This window comes from Epinephelus fuscoguttatus, linkage group LG9 (genome assembly GCF_011397635.1).
Source record: "Epinephelus fuscoguttatus linkage group LG9, E.fuscoguttatus.final_Chr_v1".
Lineage (NCBI taxonomy): Eukaryota > Metazoa > Chordata > Actinopteri > Perciformes > Serranidae > Epinephelus > Epinephelus fuscoguttatus.
Genome location: NC_064760.1, coordinates 14,123,558 through 14,146,906, shown reverse-complemented (window position 1 = coordinate 14,146,906; position 23,349 = coordinate 14,123,558). Strand labels below are relative to the sequence as shown.

Sequence of the window (23,349 nt, the reverse complement as noted above, 5' to 3'; positions counted from 1 at the left end):
GACCTGAAGCTCCAAGTCACCTACTTTACAGTGAAGCATTCCGTCAAAAACGCTGTCTAACACAGTTGTCTTAAAAAACAATGCCACATATCCGACCGCCAACCTGAACTACTTAAGAAATGCTACAGAAATCTTAACAGTAAATCAGTGGACACTTAGACACTTTATTATGAGCAAATATTAAACTGCAGGAGTCTGGAAAAGCAGCAGAATAACTTTCCGTCAAAGTCTGATAGCCAAACGGTAAGGTTAACGGCATGTGACATTTTATTTACCCTTAAATTTTCTGGTACAAGATACAGGGAAAGCTTTACTACCTTAAAAACTCCATAAAAAGTATAATGAATCATTCTGGGTGATGTGTGATTGAATTAGACTTTGATTTAACTTTCACAACACCAGTGGCTAATAAAAAAAATGACGAGAGAAATTTATGTGGAGCATTTAAATGATTGGGTCCAACTGGTTTACATGACTTGGTGAGAGCTCGTAAAAACTGAGTGTATTGAATTATGAAGGGCGTGATAAGTCTGTGCTGGTATTATAAATATGCACACTATAATGTAAATGTAAACAATAACTATGTTTCCCCTTAAAAAAGTACTGGCTCGTTCCCAGATCCTTTTACTTTATGATAAAGAAGTCTCAGAAAATGTTGTGTTATCTTTACTCTTAAATGCCCTCATTCAGAAGTCATATTTTTGCACATTTCATTAAGCCTTTACAATGTAGGCAAGAGGACTAGATTCTTACAATCAAGGAAATCCTAATTCATAGATCATAATTTCTGCATCAGTACAGTTGCGTAATATTTCAGCAATCAGATATCAGTTCTGTACTGATACCTGTGACTTTGGAGACTGTACAACTAGATCTTTGAGAATTTGACTCGTGGTGGAATAATTAGAGATAATTATCAGAATATTAGAGCTTGAAGGTACGCTAATAATATTATCAAGACTTTTCTGAGTGAGGACAGACAGATGAAGTGCTGTTAGTAGCCTGGTGTTGTGGAGGTGAGCGGGGCCCGTGCAGGAGTCCTCAGGGGACTCCTGACAGAGACAGAGCGCTCTTTGTGCAGCGGCGCCCCTGCCCCGGTGGCCTGAAACGGGCCGGGTTCGTCAGGGGACTCGCTTTCCACTAGGTCAGAAGTGTTCTGTCGACAGCTCATTGATCACAGCTCATCTTGTCATTTGATCGTTCTTCAAGAAATGATGTGCAGAAACACACACGGTCGTACACACACGTGTGCGTTCACACTTTAAAACATAATCAGATACTCCACGGCGGCTAGTAAAACAATGTGCTCTTCCTCTCCGGTCAAGGAATGTAAAACAGAGAGTGTCCAGCAGTAGCTCTACAGGCGGAGAGAGAGAAAGCTGGAGTGCCGGGCTGTCACTGCTACAGTAAAACATGGGGCCGAGGGCCTCGCAGCCTGGGTTAACGGGCTCCCAGGACTCGTGAAAAGTGAACAAAAGGCCCAGCTCTGAGCCGACCGCACAAGACGCTGCCCTGGGTTTCACTGGCCATGTCCTCTGAGTTCTCCTGTCGCTGTTAAACTAAGTGGACTTTTATGGGCGAGCCGTAATACGTGCCTCTGTGAGCCGGCAGCGCAACTATGAGCCATAATAATTATACAGAGCGCTGGGGAGCCTTCGTAAATGTACGCATCGCATCACTATAAGTCTATTCATAATTATAAAGTCTTCCTCTGAGTAATGATGCGTTGGACTAGCCTACATATTCAGCTTCGAGCCACAGCAGTGAACTGTAACATGGAAAGTGAGTTCTGTTCACGACTGCCTGAGAAAACATCGAAAAACCTGAATCAGTGGAAGGTTGAAAAGACAGTGATGTAACATTTCACACCACAAAAAAGTAGATGTAGCAAAAAGGGAGGGAAAACTATGTTGATATTTCCCATATATTTATAATATATGCCTGTGGATCCAGATCAATCGGTTATTTACCCAACCCTGTGTCAGCAAGGCCCCTTCCAGGAATTCCTCCATATCAATGTTGTGAAGCAGAGAAATAAAGTAAAGCCTGAACGTGATGAGGGTTCCAGGCTGCACTCAGGTCAGGTGGCTAAGCTGTGCTGTGCAACTCAAATGGCCCATGACTTACCACACAAGAAGGTATGCGAAGACTGATCATCTACTGCATGTGCAACAATATTTGCTTTATGGATGGCTAAAATGAATGAGGACTTTCCATGTTTCGACAGGCATGAAAGTCAAGAGAGATGAGTGTAGGGACCAGAGCTGGGTCAAACAGTTGTTACAATTAAATCTTAGCATTTAGTTCATTTAGCAAGGAGCAACAAATTGGCACTCGTTGCATTGCTCTGTGTGGGAAAGACCACCTATCAGCCATCTAAGTAGGGTTAAACAAACCTTAGAAACACACACGTCTCAGCATCTGCAGCTGTGATTTTACACTGACTTATCAGCCGCAGTGTAATACAGCTGTAATTCCTCATTCATCCCTCCGTGTCCCTGTAACCTGAATCTCTATTTCCCATCTTTTCCAGACTTACAGACAGCAGGCTACAGTCAGTGCGGTTACTGAGACAATTTGATACACATGTCTGTTCTGACCCTTTACCTTTAATAAAATGTGAGGAGAAACAGGAAACACTGGATTTGGTGTAAACTGTAAACATTCCAGATTTTTACCGAACCATACACCATGCCCTACTAGGTCTATATATTGTATATATAATGTTTTACAGTGTCGAACCTGTGGTCGCGCTACCCACAGTGCAAAACAGACACTGCTGACGTGTTCATCCTTCTATCTGGGGAGGGGTGAGGGTGCTGGGGTAAGAGCACTGGGCTTTTGTCCCACCACATGTCTATTGTGGCTAAACCTTTCCCTTGGGGGCAATTAGGACCTTTTAGTTTGTTGTAAGAGGACCTAAGTACGAGTGGGTTGAGCCAGGAAAAACATTTTTGAGCTAAACCAAAAACAGAAGCGCATTGAGCTCCTCTGCGCCCCTGGACTTCTGAGCATCTCTCTATTAAGAAATGTGCAGGCCTGCACTGAACAGACAGGAACTGTGGCAGCTTTACAGGGGCAGGGAGGTGACGGGGGTGAGAGGGCTGGGGAGGGGGAAGGCTTCAACTCCACCCGAGGTCTTGCCAAGATGGCAAACAACTCAAGACCAACAATGTTGGTGGCAAGGACATGCTTCATGAGAATCGAGAGTTAGGGGAGATCCATGTTTCGCTTTAACTTTCACATGGCTGGATGGAAAACTGGGGAGAGTGAAGTGCGACGGGTAACGGTATGCGGTGAGATCTGCCGTAGCGTGCAGAAAGCAAACAGGCATGTTGTTTAACACAACAGAGACACGGAGCCAATGAAAAGACATTACTGTAAAGGCAGCTACAGCAGAAGTGTTAGTCTACACATGTGAGAGATAAGCGTTAAGAGTAGGTCTAAGTGTGTGATTGAAAGAGTTAATGTTTGTACAGGGAGGAAAATGAATGTGTGAGTGTGTTTGAGAGATGGTGTAAGATAGGAACTTAGAGGAGAAAGAGAGGGGGAAAAGAAACACAGCAGAAGAGAAAGGCAGGTAAGATGTTACTGAGTGTACAAATTCTCTTCATGCGGGGACCTTATCTCCCTGCAGAAGGGAACGTTTCCCATGGCAGGCCTGAGTGGATCCACAGTGAGCAGTGTTAGAACCTCTGAGCAAAAAGCCATGAGTGATGAGGAGGGGTTAAGAGAAATGAACCCATTTAAGTCACCCAAATAAGGGCTGTACAAGCCCATGATGGATGCTCTGGAGTTCCTGAGGGAGAGCGCGCTAGCAATGGGAAGGGTGATGGGTGGGGAGCGGGCAGGGGTCCTGTGATCCCCACTTAATAATAACAAATTGGTTTGATAAATGACGCAGGCTTAATGTCTACGAAGAAATATGTGCACTAATTTCGAACAGTAACATAAGACATTTTAAAATGGCAGTGGTCCCATTTAATGATATGTGTACGTTGCAATACACAAAAAGATGCTAAATATGGATTAGGACAACTAACAGTGACTACATTAACATGCACAGAGTAACATTTTCCCCTAATCCTAGAAAAGACAACATTCCTACTAAGCTGTTTACATGGCCCATTGACATACAGTCATGCAATGTGCTCTAACATGTTGTTTATCACTCCAACTTTTTGCATCTTTGCATGAAAATAGGATTTTTATGCCTCCATGTCAGCAACAGCTGTGGGTGGAGGCATTATGTTTTCAGGTTATCTGTCCCTCTGTCCCCCTGTCCCATTCTTGTGAATGCGATATCTCAAGAACGCCTTGATGGAATTTCTTAAAATTTGGCACAAACTCCACTTGGACTCAACAATAAACTGAGTAGATTTTGGTGGTCAAATGAACCCATTTAAGTCATGAGAAATGAGAAAGGTCAGTGTGACCCTGCATCTGTCTCATTCTTGTGAACGCAATAACTGAAGATTACCTTGAGGGAATTTCTTCAACTTTGGAACAAACGTTCACTAGGACACAAGAAATAAACTGATTAGAATTTGGTGGTTAAAGGTCACTGTGACTTTACAAAACATGTTTTTAGCTGTAATTCAAGAATTTGTGAGCTAATTGTCTTATAGGATAAAATGATGAAGTCGGGATATTTTATATCCAAAAGGTCAAGGGTGAACTTCACTATGACATCATAAGATTCAGCAAAAACACTTCTCTTGCCATTACCCAGCGTCATAACGGAACAGAAGGGGGGGACTTTTGGTGAGATACTGAATGGGTGACACTAATCTTGGTTGTCCACCTTGAAACTGTGCTGATTGTATAGATTTTCTGTGCTGCTGGGTTGAAGATGTTTGTGAAGCATCCATGTTTTCACAGACATGGACCATGTGCTTCACCATGAGCACAAAGCCTCCCTCTTTCATTCCTTCAACCGCATTCTTGAAAAGGTCAGCGTTGCAGTATTTGGGTATATCCAAAAACCTGTTGATGTCCGAGTTTTTTATAATGCTTGAAAGTAGGTGTGTTTCTTCTTCCGACCAGAAATGTGGGATTTCTTTTCGGTATGCCACAGCATTGCAAACTGTTGGTTAGTTGGTTTGTGTACATCACATTCATGACAACACATAGAGTTGACCAAAAACAGACAAGAGGCTGTATGGTGCAAACTGCTGTAAAAACTCCAATTGAGACACATATTCTAAATGTGCTGTATGCGTCCAAAGAATGCTCCTAAAACCCGATTAATACCGGCATGTCCCATGTCTTAATTGGAAAATGTTCAATTTGGAAAAAGGCCTAATTCAGAATATCCAAATGGAATATGCTGTTTACACAACCTGTACCAAATTCAGAATATCGTCATATTCATAATATCAGTGTGCATGTAAATGTGCCATATTTTTTATATCAGACAATCTCTGATCTGAAAGGCAAACAGTCACAGGCCAAATGCAGCCGTTGTTAAGCAAAGAGCAACAGAATTTATCGTTTGGAGCCCTTTCAAAACACACAGCACTTATTGGTCTACTAAAAATGAAACACTCGAGTGGTGGAGTAGATGACTGCGCAACAAGCCAACATTTCTTTTGAGAGGTTCCTGTGTACCATACGGTGTTACACTGGGCTGCGCTGTAATAAACAGTTATAGTATGTTTAGACAGACCAAGAGCTTAGCATTCTTCCATTACCCGTGTGTTCCCAGAAACTCCACAAATGTGTCGCTGTACCTAAGTGCGTGTTTCTCTGTGAGTGTCTGCGTGTGCATGCGCTTGCATGAATAATTGCGTGCGCGTATGTGTGCCCTCAATAAAACATTTCACTGGCTTCCTCTCTGAATTGTTACAAGTGGTGCCATTATTTAACACAAGGCTCTGGGCAGCATGAAGAGGGCATGGGGGTGCAGCATACTCCTGCTTAACAAGCACACTTAACCCCAGCCGGCCATGCTAAGCCGAAGAAAGGAAAGGTTGTTCCCCAGCAGTGACATGGCACAGGAGGGCAGTCAGGCCAGGGTAAGGAGAGGAGGGGACAGCATCATTAATGAAGCAGTCTGGTCCATAGGCTCAATTACCGTACACTGGGTAAAGAAGACAGTGTTCAAATTAAAGTAGAAGGCAGGCATGGGGTAATTCAGGAAATTTAAGCTTAGTGTATACGGTAGCACATGTACAGTTAATAAGCCAAACAGAGTCACATTTGATCGTAGCCCCTATGTTGAAGAGTAAACACTGTCTGTGAAGTAGAAAGACGCAATTACTTTTGAAATTGGTGCAACATGACCAGAGGAAACAGAGGGAAAGGGCTGTGGTGTTCACTTTTGCTTAAGAGGTAGAAAACCCACAACTACCAAAATGCACTGTGCCGCACCGCACCAATAAACATTCCTGCTGGTGGGTGATGTAATGTGAGCTTGGCTGTTTTGACACAAGAAACAATATGGCAGCCAACAGGTAACAAATTATCTTGTATAACAGTTTAACAGAACATATGTTATTTGACAACATTTAAGGCAACAAAATAAGCGACACAGTCACAGAATCTCGTTTCATATTTTTTCAGCACTGCTTAGCTTTAGTATTTGATCTGAGTATTTATATCCTCCATTTTTACAATACAGTAATTAATGTGGCGCTCACTTCCTGTTCACAAATTCTCATATATCACAGTCAAACAGTGCACTAAAATATGTTTCTAAAAACATTTTAGGTGAGAAATAGCCAACACAGTAAGATAATTTTGATTTATATTTGATCAGCGCTGCCTGGTTTTACAGCTTGATCAGAGTTTGGTCTGCATTTGTAAGACAGAGAGGGAGAGAGGGGCGGGTCATTCTCTCAATCCACGTCTATACATCTTGTGTCCGTGGTGGCGGGCAAACGAAAATGCGTACAATCTGTTGTTTGAGCGACAGCCCTAGAGCCAGCCAAAATCTGGCAAAGGAGGCAAAACGCCTCATAGTGGAGTTTACCACAGTTTGTTTGAACATTCTATGCACACTATAGGGTTGCAATGGTATGAGATTTTAACAGCAAGATAACTTTCTCGGAAAATATCACAGTTTCACAGTATTACAGAATAATAATTATCAGTCAGAATGACCCTTAGAGGAGTGAGAACAGAAGGGTAATTTTGGTTGAACAAACATTTTATTACTTTAATTGAAACTTGAAACCATTTTTAAATGAAAGTACATATAAAAAGTCTCCCTCTTGAAAATAACCACAATAAAAGTGAGATTTTCTGTCCAGTTGCCTTTTTTTTCCCCAATATTGCAGATAAGCAGGTGCACATGATATGCTAACCATCAATTTGGATGTCACAGAATACCTTGGAACCAGCCCTACCATTTTGTTATGATACAAAGCTAATTTAACAGTGGCAAAGTATCCCTTAACTGTAAAAGGTCTTTTGGTACATGAAAAAAAAAAAAAATCATTTAGCTGCATATGTTTGACTCTTTCAGCTCTAACCAGCAACTGAAGTTAAGTACTACGGTGCACATGGCATCTAAATCCAGTGGTCACCTTAAGTTTATCTAAGTGGAAACACTAAAAATCTCCCCTGAGACAAGCCCTCACAGAGATATAAATCTGTAGTGTTTTTATAAGCTCCTTGTTACGTCTGTACTTCTATTTCGGTTGTCACAAACATGTTGCCTCACTCTGTCCGAAATCATGGGAACCATTTAAAAGAATCTCTGCTCCCAAAAGAATGCTGCGTATTCATGTGTTCAGCTTATTGCTAGTGTGTACCAAGTATTCATTTAGGAGAAAAAACATAAATGCTACAACACTTAAACAGGTTAGAAGCTCAGACAGGGTGGAGAGACTAAAGAGTAAAACAAAAATGTAGGTGTGGACATTTGCTGCTAGATAGCCAGACTAACTCTCTTCAAGCTCCCTGAAAAAATGGGAGTCCATGGGAGGGTTCAGGGATTCATAAAGTCTTGTAAGGTAATTGATTGCTCCTAGCGGGGCAATCTGTGTGGGATTTTGTTTTTCTTTTTTTCAGCCTGTAGGAACAGAAAAAACACACATGGGGCATTCTCAGCGATAGAGCCATTAGGGGGAGAATGACTGTGCGAGTGTGAGGGTGAGGAGCCTGACAGCGGGATGAACACTACTTAAATATTACAGTACACACACTCATCCATACACCCAAAACCTAGCCTAAATACAGAGGCGCCCACCGTTAAAGCCAGGGCATTAGGAGATGCAACGGATGCGAAGACAAGAGAATCTGCTCTAGACAGGCGAATTAAACCGTGACCTATGGTCCCCGTTGAGTAACATTAGCGAGAGCTTCCTGTGTGCAGGCACCACTCTGTTGACCGTTCATCATCACCCGGGAAGGTGGACAGTCACCATTACACACACACTCGCTGACGCCTCACTTTACAATAACACGGCGGCAGCCATGACTCCACATCTGTCTAAGGGATGTTTAAAAAGACTCATCATTATTACTCTTTATTTTGGAGGCGGGTGGATGGGTGCAGGCTGATAGGAGGAGAGCCGTCTGGTTAACGTCGAGGTCCTCTCCTTAACCGACGACTCAGGGCAGGAGCGCAGGCTCGGGCTGAAGGGGGAGGGGGCAGATGAGTACTGACTGGGAGGGAGGGGGGCACAGATAAGCGGTGCCCCAGGTCCGTTGGCCCGCGGATCTTAAATCATCGTCAGTGACTCCCCAGAGTTCACAAACATCAGCATTCCCATCGCTCCAAAACCTCACTCTCTTATCAACTGGCTTATCACACCGATCAGTTATCTGGTGCTCTAACAAACACGTCTGCTACCATCAAACACTCACTCCTCCACGCACAAACACAGACATGCAAAATGAAAAATGCCTTGAGGTGAAATGGATAGAGAAAAACTCAGTCCGATACAAAAGATAATCTAATTTCATCTGCAGCTACTTAAGCCGGGCTTAGACACAGGAGTTTTAAAAATCCAACTGATTTTTTTTTTTTTTTTTTTTATGACACCACGCACAAAAGGATAAACTAATCTGAAACACAGTCACAATAAAAGATTGGAAAATAATGGCGCATCACAAACTACCCTGCTGGAGGGAACATGAACGCATCACCTCATGTGATCTCATGTAGAAGCAGATGTAAACAGACTTGCTGTAATGTTGATAATGCTTTGCAGTGAGAAAAAAAAAAGCAGAAGGCTACACGAGTCAAAATGAGAGCATGGCTTGGGAGACGAGGTCAACACGAGTTGACTATTCTTCAAATTTTACCTGTCAGTTTTAATATCTGTCAATGGTAGTATGCTTGCTAACATTAGCCTCCAGGTAGAATGTCTACTAGTGCTTGGCAAGACCCTCAGCTGCTCCGTACTGCTGTAATCATAATCCTAAATATCACTGTGTTTGAAATTATTGGGGCGACCCCGATGAGTTTGTGAGCAGTTCTGGAGGTTTAAGACTGGATCTCTTGTAGTCTGCGCCAAAATTTAGTAGAAATGACAATAACGCAACTTCCAAACTTGACTGTAATGTTTCTTCTCTTCTGAAAGAGAAGTGATATATATGCGTTTGTGTGTTAATGCATGTGTAATTCTCACTTTTGTTCCCAATCAGGGAGACGACAGGCTGGATGTCAGATTCCTCGTTGGCCTTCTTCACCATGCTGAACCAATCCTCCAGATTCTCAAAGCTCTGGTAGTTGGTGATGTCGTAAACCAGGAGAACCCCCTGCATTGGAGAAACATAAAGGAACAAAACCATCCTCAGACTATGATTTGAGCAGTTGAACTCTACACTCCCTGGATGTGAGTACACGGTTTGATTTCACCTCATATTCATTCATATTAACATGAGTTAATATTGAGGGAGTGAGGGAACAGTAGGTGGCACTGCTCCTCTTCTTAGAGTTGGGGACAGACTCACACTGAAGGGGACACACTCACTCACTCACTCACTCACTCACTCACACATAATCTGAGGTAGGTTCAGTATTATTATGATCTAGGTGTGCGAATTCACTTGAATCTTGTTTAAAATGAAAACTGTGCTTTGTACATGATCAGGCCTCAGTTCTGTAAGCACAGTCAAGAGTTTGGTGCAGAATAGAGATGAGGTTCGGTTATCTACCATCTGAGCTAATGAATGAAGGCTGTCGGCCTGAAGACATTCTCCTCCTCCCTGTGTAATCCTCCACACTGAATGCACTGCAGAAACATGCAACAACACCAGAGCCATGTTTGAGCGAACACTGAGGCCAGGAGGAGCTGTTTACATGGACACATAAATTAATCAAAGAGTAAACGCAGATACAAGCTGCTGGCATAAATCAAGACAAATAATCACAGTTTAACCGTTTGCTATCGCTGCTTAAACTTTTCCCAAAGGGCTGGAAATTAAATGTGAGCTAAGACAAATGTCTCTACTTTTACTGCATGATGCAACACGACTGAGCGGGTGTCTGTTGCTTTTTGTTCGGGCAGACACGCACTGTCACAACACGCAAGGTCGGTGACGACAGCTCAGGCCTCTGACAATTACTGCGAGTCTCTCAGAACAGCCATGATTGATTACAGGACGCACAGTGCTGAACAATAGGTGTGAAAGTTCCACACAGCGCCGACAAGAAGCTCCCTCAGCAAAGTGTCGTCATGTGGCAGTGATGTACGACATTTTGCTTGTGAAGAATAGACAGTAAAGGAAGTGCTGCAGACAGTGCAGAGTGTTAGGGCACAGAAAATAAAAGAGAAACATGTCACTTTCTCAATTTTAAAGCAAAGTAGATTCATGAAATGGAAAAACAACCCCCTACGTATGTCTGACAGAAGTGTGATTTCATATCGCTGATGTATGGTGACAAGTTTGTGCTCAAATGTTACATCTCACGCTGCAGTGCAAGTCTCAGATTAGACAAACCGTGGTCTTTAAGTAGGCCTCTTCAAACAAGAGACATCCTAGAGGTGACAAATAGCACTCATCTGTTGCAGTGCGACTACTGATGTTGCTGACACATGTACAAACTAGCATACACTGACACATATTACAGTTTTTGAAGAGCTCTGCTGTCATTTTAATCAACACATTGTTGAGTATGTCAAAGGACATGCGTTAAATGACGGTAAATGGATCAATTAGGAGCCTATATTTTCCAGCACTCCTTCATGTAAAAGCTGAGTGCTGTCAAATACTTTTGAATGATTTCAGTTTAAAATAAAGTTAAATGTAACTACAATAAATGTACACATTGGGAGTAATTATACATAAGTGCTGTCACAATACTGGAAGTTCAGACTGTGATTAAATACCTTGAAAAATTGATATTCTATACCATTTTCATACAATTTAGTTCTTAGTTTTATATATTTTATTTATTTTTATTAATCCCAGAGGGGAAATTCAATTTCTTCAATCTGTTGTCATACACACATAGGCCTGAAATACACACATGCACACACAGGACCAAAACATGCATTAAATGGAGAGATGTCAAAGCGAGGGGGCTGCCCATGGACAGGCAGCCCGAACAGTTGGAGGTTCGGTGCCTTGCTCAAGGGCACCTCGGCAGTGTCCAGGAGGTGAACTGGCACCTCTCCAGCTTCACCCTCTGGTTTCCAACCCAAGTCCCTGTGGACTGAGCTCCTGCCAATTTAAAGTTATTTTAAAGGATAAATTTAACAAGCCTATAACATGACAGTGACTTTTCATTTTGTGGTTAGGACTGGACTTCCGACTGGACTACAATAAACACTAACAATAATTAAAGGTTTTTTACATTCATGAAAACAATGTTCTTGCAGTAATGCACATGTTCAAAATGCAATGAGGTGCAAGTAAAAAAAAACTGTGCCACAAAAGCCTGAATGCAACCAAGTGAATGAGACAAATAACGAGAAGAGTGACAGGAGGCGGGGCTGTGGGGGCACTGCAGTTGTGTGTGTGTCAGCTTGCTTTTGGAGAGAAGAGGGAGTGAGTAAGTAAGTAGTGTTGATAGTATCGGTGTTGATAGTATCGATACTGAGGTAAACAAGTACTGAAATCGTTTCCAATATTCAGAATTGATATGTATCGATACACTGATATTTTTGGCAACACTAGTATACATGTTAAAGAATGTAGTTTTTGAGTATTGACCTACAATGTGCTGTATCATCACCATCTGTTCAGTCTGATTACATTAAACTGTAACAACTGTAAAAAGTAGAGATTCGCTCAGTTTTAAAGCCTCATTGACCTGTCACTGCTCACTGTGAATCCATGTGACAGTTAATTATGATGTGGCTGCAGGGAGGGAGGCTCTGAAGAGAGTCACCAATACAAGCCTATTAGGGAAATGGAAACTTAATTCTCCCTGTTCTTCCTATTACTTTGTCACAAGCATCTACGGCTGCTGACTTGTAGCTTTACGTGTACATTTCTTATCCTTCCTGGGGTTACTGGAGGCAAAGACAGTTTTATGTTTTTCCTTCATGATGGAGGAATAAAAGAATGTTCAGAAAGCATAAGATGAAGCTGCAGCACAAACCAGAGATGCATATGTGATTGTAGGGCAAAACAAAAAGTAGCAAGAGAGGATTTAGAGTGATGTGTTTCATCTTACATGAGCTCCGTATACGTATTTATCCAGCATTTTCCCTCCTAACGTTTGGCCTCCGATGTCCCACACCTGCAGGGTCACGTTCAAGTTTCCTACAGAGAAGAAAAGAGACAAAAACACCTCCATTTTTAAAAAGAACTGACATTTAAATGACAGAAAATGTGTATAAATCAGCTCTATAAAGGGGTCATACAGAAGATGTTTTAGTGTAACTGCTTTCTCTCTCTTGTCTGCTAAACAATTACATTTTAAAAGGAGAAAAAAATTGATAACACTGCAATCTGTGGGTTTCCTTTCAGGATATTTTTGTCCTTTTTAATCATTAACTTGTTTGTTTTAACAAAGCTCATAATCCCAAGGAAATAACGAGTCAGCTGTAACTGGAACCTGTATTTTGGGTGAGCGATTTCTATAATAAAAGTCCACGTTGTTGATATACATAATGGAAACAATAAATCAGCGATTAATCTTTCATGCTGAGCTCTCTTGCCTGGCAGGTCACCCACACCTCACATCCAAGAATATCCAGCCCAGAGATTGAGGGGGGATAAATAGGTATGCTTACCCTCTAATTTAAACATTCTCAATACCATGGATGAAAAAAAATGGACTTCTTATTAGCCTGTGAAGAGCTGTTTGCATTGTGCCGTATCCTGCCAAGTTAGGAAAGTGAGGAGAATTATGTGCTGTTAAGGAAAATAGCAATAATTAAACACAAAATGAGAGGAAAAGAAGACTCTTGTCCCTCTGCCTGTGGAAAAGAGAAAAAAGGAGTGAATGAGAGGGAGAGAGAGAAAGACGGGCACAAAAACCAAATCCAAATAAATATTTTCTTCCTCTGGAAAATGAAAGGGGTGGTTGAAAAAAAAAAGTCAAAAAAAAAAAAAAAGAGGAGGAGGGAGGACCAGACAGCGAGGAGTTTATGTTGGTGTGATGAGGGCCCGGCGCTGGGCTGGAGCAGCGATGGGGAGCAGAGCGTACACTGTGGACACGGCTGGACGACTCAACCCCTTCATAAGTCCCCTTTTTAAAGCAAGGGAAGGAAACGCTGAGGTTCACAGTCACTACATCTAGACTATACAGTGTCAATGTAAAGCTACATTGAGGAGTGCAATGAATAACGGTTCCTTGGTGTTATAAAGAGCCATCCCCACCCATCCACCATGGCTGGACACTAGTTTTATTTATGTCTCAAAGATTCACACTGACTCAACAGTGCTGACATTTTTCTGCTTATGCTTTACAACAAGTACAATCTGTGAGCCTAGTGGATGAACCTTCAAACTGATAACAAGTTCGGGAAAGAAGGACATGTTGATAATTATCTTCTAGGACCCTTTTTCTACCAAAAATAGCATGTGTGTGCAGGTTTTTTAAATGTAAAACCTGTAAAAATAGGCGATAGACTGCTTTCCCATTGACAGTAGACCAGAGGGGTGAGCACGGCGCTGCAGTAAAGGAGCATGCTTTTTTTGTTTTTCTGTTGTATCACGTTCAGCGTTACGGTCGGGCAAGAAAACAAGTTAGCAGAAAGCAGCATGGAGGCCAGTGAGAATGTTACAGTGGTTAATTCTTTTTTTATATCTTATTTATTTAGTCTCGGTGCAAACTAAACTTTGAACAATGTGCAAACGCTTCTTGAACCAAGATGGATGTTATTTTGTGGCGGCCTGTCATTGTGTCGCGCCGGCAACAGGGCTAAAATAAGCGAGTCCACCCGGGTGTTGCATTTCCATTACTGACGATTGGAGACAGAGCCAATAAATACCCATGACTACTGCTGAGTGATTTGTCCTAGAAGTGAATGCCTATTGTTACCTCTCCCTCTAATTAAATACAAGCGCGAGAGGTTAGTGCGTGTGAGGTTAGTGCGTGTGCGTGGTTTTTTGTCCAGTGGAGAGGGGCTGAAGTGTGACGTGAAGTGGATGCTGACAAAGCAGCAGAGGTGTGGACTTGAGTCACATGACTTGGACTCGAGTCAGACTCAAGTCACAAATTTGATGACTTTAGATTTGACTTTACAGAAACAGAAAAAGACTTGCAATTCGACTTGAAGTGAACACCAATGACTCGTGTCTTCACTTGGACTTGAACCTTTTCACTCAAAAATACTTGAAACCTTCCCCCAAGCCCAAAGATTAAAAAGTCTGTTATTTAAAAGAGTGCAACAACTCAATTCATTTCCAGAATTAACTAATGTTAATGTTATTCATTCCAAGAAAGTTAACACCAAGACATCAGACACACTTGTTTTAACAAATAAATATAAATGTTTGTAAATTATATATATCATTATTCTGTTGTTATCATGACATTACATTTGGTAAAGAGCACATTATGACTTGTTTAGGACTTGAAACTTAATGTTTACGTGGATGCTTCTGGAATCCCTACAAAGTCTCAAAAGGCATTGAATTCATTAATCTAAAAACAGGGACTTAATTGTAAGTAATATCTATTCTAAAAAAAAATTACCGAATGCCTCTCACATTACTGTAATACAGATCAGGATAAAGGAAACAATAACACTTAAATACATTTATCACATCTGATCCAATGACAAATCAACAAAGTTTTTTTTAAGGCAGACTAAATGGACACTTTTATGATAATATGTTAATTGTTTTCCATGTCTTTTGAACTTGACCCAATAAGTTATAATTGTCCCTCCCTCTGAGTAACTGATGCAGTTCACGTTTTCTTCCTTCAGTTTTGATTATTGTAAAACTGGTGTTAAAATTCATTCCAAGTGTCATTAAAAAGTCTTTAAAAGTCTTAAATCTAACTTGCATTAAGCTGCAGGAACCTGGTTTAGGGACTTGGCACTTGACTCTGGACCTGAATGTACATTTGGGACTTACTTGTGACTTGCAAAACAATGACTTGATCCCCGCGTCTGCAGAGCAGCGTCCGAAAGTTAGAGAATCTATCAAGTAAACTTCACCTCGAGTCAATCCCCTTCACCGCCTGTACCTCACTGGTTTGGCAGAGACATCTGGAAGAGGTATTGTTATAAAAAGCACACACAGAGGAGGCTGTTGTGTGCCAGTCGGCCTCGCCTCACCTCTCCCTGCGTTGGAAAATGTACATTAAGTTTGACAAGCTGGGCCTTCATGGTGAGAGGGGCCAACGCCGGCTATAGGCTACTCACCCCCCCGCTGCAAAAGACCCTTACAGCCCCATAGAGACCCGGAGAGCCATACAACCTCTCCAATACAAGGCAGGGTGGGGGTCCTAACGAAGTTTGGGACCACCCAGCTCGCAGAGCCACCCTCCTCTTCATCAGCTCATCAACACCCAATTCCCCAGAAAATGGGCCATTTAACAACTCCGGCGTTGGACCCAGTGTTGTTGCTGCCCCAGTGATGCTGGCGTGTATTTAAACAAAGGTTACAGTTTAACGCCGGAGAGATCAGTGATTATTTCAGGAAACTTACTGGAAAGAGAAGTCAAACGATTAACAGCATTTGTTCAAGTTCGCATTAAGACGCTGTGAGCCCAGCCTGTGCTTATGGTTGGCTCTTTTCATCCTGACTCCACCACAACATTTTTGGGGGTTTAGTTCTCCTAAGTCTCATAAGCTGAAACTGACACAAAATCAAAATAGGATCCTTCAGCCAACTCACAAATCAGCATAACTTTTACTTTTAGCACTTAATTTGCCCTTGCTTAATGTTGTTTTATTAGTAATGAAAGAATGGAGGCACTTTGCAGATTTCTGGAGCTCAGGCCCTGGCAGAGTTTTTAGAAATGCCATTTAAAATGCTGAAAATCCCCATTTCACATGGTAGGAAGTAAAAATGGAGTGCTTTCGTCTAAATATAGCATTAGTCAATAAACATTTATTTTACAGATCTAAGGGGGATACAGAGTGTGGCTTTATGTCTGCGGGTTCAACATAAACAAATAAGAACATGCATGTTTTATGTGGTGCAGGACAAAGATCAGTTGAACTCAGGGATCAGCGATATGGATATAAAATGTTAATGTATTTACTCTGTACGGTGCCCGCAAAATTATGAGCAGGGCTCGCCGGTTTGGACATAAGCTGTCCATTGGTCTTGTGGAGTCCAAAAAAAAAAAAAAAAAAAAAAAAAAAAAAAGAGTGTGCTGTTTGCTCTGGAGAGAAGAGCTTTCAGAGTGAATAAGCCTGAGAAGTGGCAGACACTCTACAATGAGGAGCTACCAGAAAAGACACATTCAGCTCCTGAGTTAACCTGGAGAACAAACTCTGCCTGGAAATGGTCGGACGAGAAAATACAAACAGCGCCAGAAAATATGAGAAATAAAAATATGACAGAAAGTGATGGTGAAACAGCAGGCCTCTTTGTTCCACTCTCAATTAATATTCTGGATCTTTTTAACGCTGATAATGTAAAGTAAACACAGACATTAAAACCTTAACATGCATATCACAGTATTACAAACAACCACTAACCGTGAAGCCGCTCTGTCTGACTACAATCTTGCCAAATACATATCCTTAGCATTTTATTGAATTAACAAGTCTGCCACTACGTGCTTGTGCAATATGTGTGTGTCTGTGCCAAGTCTCCGAACAAGCGAGCACTCCAAATGATTATGAAGGTGTCTCACCTGGAAGGCTTATTCTCTTCAGAAAGAAATCCAGGCCGATGGTTTGTTTGTACTGCTTCCCAAAGGCCTCCTGTGCAAACCTGGTGGCGAGTGATGTCTGAAACAGAGAGACAAAGCGAGAGACAAGGTGAGCGAGTGCCAGAACACCTCTGTAGCAAACAACAGGGCTAAAATATGTCATTTAAAACAGTTATGGGTTTAAAAAGAAAATGCTCACAGGATAAAGCAGAAACCTCGATTCAGTGTGTCGTATCTGTCTCAAATAATTTTCACACATACATGCGTACGATAAAAACCAAGTCAAAATCACAGCTCAGGGCAAAATGCAAGATGCTGCAAAACTCCTTCCAGAGAAAATACACAGTGTATTAAAGAACTTCCTGAAAAAGTGATATTCTGGTGCTGAGCAGAAGTAGAAAAACTTTGATTTCATTTATGCTGACCAAATGCCAGAGTAAGCTTTTTACAATATTTCATTAAATATTTCTAAAAAATACAAGAGTATAATTTATCATAAACCAACACTTCCATGCAACTCTTTTCCACAACAGCCTGCAGCCATAACTCTCAGGCGATGCAGCCTTGACGTACGAGCTGTAGGACATTAATTTCATTTTTACAAATCCATTTTAAGCAACTTCAAAAACTCTGCGATTGACTGAAAGGTGCGCTGATGTAATTGTCTGCCTCCTCCCTGCCGTCTCACTACTCAGCCGCGGCTGTGACAGTGAAAATCAACGTGAATTACAAAAACAGGTGTCGGGGAGTATGTCATGTCTACAGACTGCAGACCTAATAATTGCCACAAATTATAAAGCCTCCATCACTGTCACTGTTGTGTTTGAGGAGGGGAAAAAAATAGCATGTTAGGGGCTCTCCTGAAATCCATGGGAATTCATGGCGCAGGCCTGACATGCCAAGTTTAATTCATTTTGATGGATGAGGATGGGGAAAAAAATGAAGTGCTGAATGTCTATTAGCTATCTTTAGAGCAGTGTGCTTACATAAACACAACAGAGAAGTGAAGCAATGGGATTCCCTGAGTGTTCATGTGGCAGCAAATGCATTTTAATGTGGTGCTTGCCACTCACTGAGGGTTTGAGGATTTAACAGTAAATTCTTTCTTTCAATCCACTAAGCTTTCACTTGAGCCTATGTCCTTATCTATCTCTATTCAGGCTAAGAAAGTTTAGGTTTAGCCAAATAACGTCTCAAATAAGACTGGATTTCTTTCAAATACTCCAGGGAAGACACAATCTAATAGAAGTCGGAAAACCCTTCATGGTTTATCCACATATTCCTCAAGTAAACAGAGTCTATTTGCCTTCCAAAGGTATTGATTTGTTACTGTGGATGATACCTTTAATATCAAACCTTTATGCTTATCCCATCTTGGATTTTTAAATGTAATCTTTTAATTAAACCTTTGAGTGTGTAATCCTGGCCTTTCCCACTGCCTTGATTGAGTAACATTTCCTTAGCGCTGCAGAATAAAGTTTTATCCACCTAATTCTTCTAAAAGTTCACTCACCTACAGACTTTTTTAAAATCTCAGCCTGCGGAGCATGTCACAGGCTCAAGAGTGACTGAAAAATTACTAGAGGTGACTGACGCAACAAGGAGAAAATCGGCCATTTAAGTAGCCCAAACAATCACTGACAACACAGGAATAACAAGCTCGGACAGCAAAAATTTATTCCACATGCTCGCGTTGGCCTAGTCGGCCATTTGTCTTGGCATTCCAGTAGCTTGGCTCCCCTCCCTCGACGTAGTCCTTTTTTTCCAACGTACAATTGGAACTAACCAGCGAATGTAAAAGCTGGCGTAATCCTGACACTCCAACAGAGAACAGCACAGGGTCACCAATGATACCAATGCCGGGAAATGAGGGAAGTTCTACTGAAACAAGAAACTGGGAGAGAGGGAAAAAAATATGGCAAGCTGACTGCATCCATGTGATGCAACTCAGATGAGAGATGCAGCGCATATTTGCAACATCGCATCAAAACTGGCTCTTTATTCTGCTTAAACAGTTAAGACACATATACATGTTGAAGAGTTTGACTGTAAATAGCATTTCTGGGAAGCAGCATCCATTAATGTACAGGACCTGCACCTAAAGCTGCTTTGTACAGAGCAAATAGTCAGAAAAAAAACTGAGAGGCTTCTAAATCAGGTTGAAAAATAGACCTGTGTGTGAGTTAGGCCCAGCACCTTACGAGTCTGGCTAAATGTGAGGGTCCGTATTTTAAAAACATCTTGCTCAGGTGGACAAGCCTTCCCACATCTCTCTATACTTCTGAATGGACAACCAACCACAAGCAAAAATACCACCGAAACTGCTGTCCAAGAAAAACTGATCCGATTGCAATTTGCTCAGCAAATTGACATTAATAAGGGGGGAAACGGCATTCAAGATGTCAGTCAGTGGTGCCTACTCAAAATGGGGGGCAGGGCTCCTGTTTTCTGCCCAAAACAGACAAGCAGGTAAGTCATTCAGACAGTGACGAGCTGACACCTGGCAGCAGTGTGAGGAGGGTTATTAATGTAGCGTATCTACTGGGAACTGAGTTGTGTGTGTTCTCCGCACCCCCTCCCCCAAAAGAAAATGTCGACTCTCCAGAATGAGAACATTCATTTTTCTCATTGGGTCTCACCATTACTGCTACATTCATTTTCTTTCTCCCAGAGGAAGGAGAGATTAGTTACGAAAGGGGATGTGTAGCTGAAAAGCACTTGACGTCCCTGCCTTGCATTCACACTCATTCATTCGAGGACTCGAGATGCAGTGAAGAAGAACCATAGCTGCATCGTCATGACAACCTCCTTGCTTTGCTGCAAATGATTGTTTGGTGTGACAAGGGAAATATTCCACTGTTGTGGATGTAAGTTAGGCCTTTTTAATCTATATCTTTATACTATATCAACACACAGAATGAGTCACACCAGTGGTTTTGAAAGAGACTTACAGCAACCCTGCGCAGATTTAGCAAAGATACAATATACCAACAAAAGGTATATTATTCACAGTTCAGGCACTCATAAAACCAAGTCGTCACACATGACCCTTTGTTATTTTATTCTATTAAATGAGAAAACAGAAACATTTCTCATAGGGGCTGTCCCGACATAATTTTCTTAAATGGGGCCTCACTCTGGAGCCAAATGCATACGGGGTCCTAGGCCAGGAGAAGAGAGGTATACTGACGGAAAACAACCACCAGCTGCAAGAGCTGGGCGAAGAAACTGTCATACTCTGTATAATACTGTACAGTGCACTGTTTTACCCACTGCAGCCCCAAAGTGTTTAACAAATGTAGGGAGTGTGAAAATGCATCATCTAGATAATTTTATTTTAACAAAGGGAAAATTTAAGTTGTTGTTATGTGCTTACCTATTGTCTGTTTAATTGTAAGTCTCGTTTAAAGCAGGCAACACATCGATGGTGAATTTAGTTGGGCTCATTTAAACTGGCTCTCTTTGCTGTCATATCAAAATTAGATAAAAGCATAACAAAACAACAACACATAATCTGTAAGTGTATACCTATAGGCTGAGTCACTATAAAACACAGCACCACCAGCACGCAGTCTACAACTACGTTCAATAGCACCTGTAATGTGGATTAAGGGCTGGGTAGACTTAATAGGTTTAGAACAACGGATTTGTGCCAGATTTAAATCCATAATACTATCATTGAGACAGAATAAAAACTACACGTGCTCATCAACCTTGTAAAAAACCAATTTCAAGATAAACTTTAAAAAAAAATCAGAATTTTTTTTAAATGTTTGACTCTTTACTGTAGAACTACTTTAGAAAAACAATGTGTACATTTTCATCAGGAGCAGTCCCTGCACTGTGTGATTTGTTTGTCTGATAATCCTAACATTTATCTTTACTTTAACATACAGTTATTAAAGCGTGTGACTAATACTGAGTTCCTGAAGCTGCTGTTTCGGTCCACATAGTCATTTTAGAAACGTCATTCCTCAACATCCATTATCAGGCGGGGTTTTTTTCAGTATTTTCAGTATTTTTAGGTACGCTCTCCTACCAATAATTTAACCATCTCCAGCTCTGGCTGAGATGAACACCTTCATCCTCAACATGACATCAGTGTGGATGGGCAACCTCAGAAACACTCAGTATGTAATTTATCATTATATTATAATGCCCAACTTTTTGTCATTAAACTATCACAGAGAGAAGTAACGGTTGTTGCCAAAGTTTTACTAATTTATTTCTTATCTGAAATAAATGGCCACTTAACTACAGTAAAGGTAAAGTCGGTCAAAAAATAAATATAACACCAGGTTGACTGTCCACTTAAAGCATCTCTACCCTTCCATGGCTTTCGCTGCAAACTGACATCAAGTGAGCAGCAACTTCCCGGCTGAAATCTTATTAACCCCCACTCACCATATGGACTACTGTCCTCATAGTATCATTTCTGAGTCTGGGTGTCTCCTCCTGTATGAGTTTAACTGAGGCCACCAACCAACCTGTTGAGTTACCTGAGGTCGACAACACGGGGAGTCCTTCAAACAATTGTTTTTATTGTTTCATCTATCTGTGCAAAAATGGGTTTTATGTGTGACTAGTGCATTTAGGGTGACTGTTCAATACTGACTCTTTTGATGCTCTGTCATTACTTCTCTTAATTTACAATATGGAATGAAAAATACTGTCAACCTCTCTCTGCTTGCCCCTATTGATATTAACAGCTATTACACTGTTCGACACAGGGTGACCAAAGCTAATATGTACCCTTTTAAGCGTGAGTCAATTGCTAAGGCAGATGTTCACTTAAAAAAAGTGTTTATATGTTTGAGTAGTACCACATGTTTAAATGTTGATAGTGATTAATTTGAATTACTAAAAGGGAAATTTTACTATAAAATATATTCAGTATTGTACTATGATTTTTTAGTCTTTACAAACATGGACAAATGTCTCCCAAAGCTGGAGATCTGAGCCATGTCTAAGACATAATGTTAAGCCTAGACACTGTATTTACAGTATATAGACATGTATTGACATAGACATATACAGTAGACATGTCCATGTAGTGTACATAATTATCCAGTCAATGTATATCCATTCAGTATTTATTTCTTTGCACTACTTGTACAGTGCACAACTTACAGAACACTTAACTTGACTAGACGTTTTAAATTTTCATTGGTGCTTTTTTTAATATCTAAGTAAATTGTATTTATATATAAATATTTTTTCACATATTTGTGTCCATGATAGTCCCATCCATTCTTTACCTTATTTTTTGTCCAGCAGTGTTGTCCTTGTTCCTAGTTGTTAAGTCTATTTCTTTGTAAGTTCTTTAACACCAATGCAAAAAACTGAGTGAGATTCTTTATCTGTGATTGTTAACCAATTCAAGTATGTTGAGCTGCTGATAGTGATAAACTTGTGAGGACTAAGGGAAATTTTACCACAAAATGTACTGTATACTGTACTATGACAATAGGACGATGCTTTCTGAAGACAGTCTGAGACAGTATTTACACGCATGGACAATTGTCTCCAAAAGCTGGATATATGAGCTATATCTAAGACATGCACTGATGTTGTAGTGGGGACTGTTTATTTATGAGGGACCTGTGTTTTTTATTTTGGCCTATATGATGGACATACAACTTTAAATGGCTGCATTTTGTATTTGTTTGACCATGTTACACCATTTATCATAGCCAGAGACTGTAAAAACAGACAGTTCTTCAACACGATGTTGGACAAACGCTTCCGTCAGAAAGAAACCTAACCAAATCTAAGCTCAAAATAGTGATAGCTTATCAAAATGACTTTATTCTGCATGTCTTATTTAAAATTTTACAGATAATAAACCATTTGCATGAACAGGCATACACAACAAGAGAGAAAAACCTTTAAAGTTCAGGATGTTGCCTTTAACTTTTAACTTTCAAACACCTATTCAGAAGTTTTTAAAGTCTAATAACTAATTTATGTTTGAGGAACGGTCGTGCATTTTCCCCAAGTCACTCAGGGAGGCTTCAAGAAAAATATTTAGCTTCTGGGAAGGTTAAAAAGAAGCCACCTCACCAGTCACCCCCCTCACCTGATAAGTAAAGAACACTCCCTTAAATTGAGAGACTGCAGATTTTGTTTTATAACTGTGTTAATGTTAATTTTGGCTTTAA

General features: G+C 40.9%; 1 protein-coding gene and 1 long non-coding RNA gene across 3 annotated transcripts in view; one reads left to right on the top strand and one right to left on the bottom strand.

Annotated features, from left to right (window-relative positions):
• The window catches only part of rab28 (RAB28, member RAS oncogene family), a 43,580-nt gene that overhangs the window by 19,425 nt on the left and 806 nt on the right, over nucleotides 1-23,349 (bottom strand). For both annotated transcript variants that reach the window (XM_049585352.1, XM_049585353.1), the window contains exons 2-4: nucleotides 17,171-17,267; nucleotides 12,578-12,666; nucleotides 9,582-9,711 (exon numbers count right to left, since the gene is read on the bottom strand). In XM_049585352.1, the coding sequence (XP_049441309.1) occupies nucleotides 9,582-9,711; nucleotides 12,578-12,666; nucleotides 17,171-17,267 (316 nt within the window). The remainder of the gene's footprint in view (nucleotides 1-9,581; nucleotides 9,712-12,577; nucleotides 12,667-17,170; nucleotides 17,268-23,349) is intronic.
• Nucleotides 9,687-23,349, top strand: part of LOC125894145 (uncharacterized) — a 50,337-nt gene continuing 36,674 nt past the window's right edge. The window contains exon 1 of the long non-coding RNA XR_007450042.1: nucleotides 9,687-9,788. This is a non-coding gene — a long non-coding RNA (uncharacterized LOC125894145). The remainder of the gene's footprint in view (nucleotides 9,789-23,349) is intronic.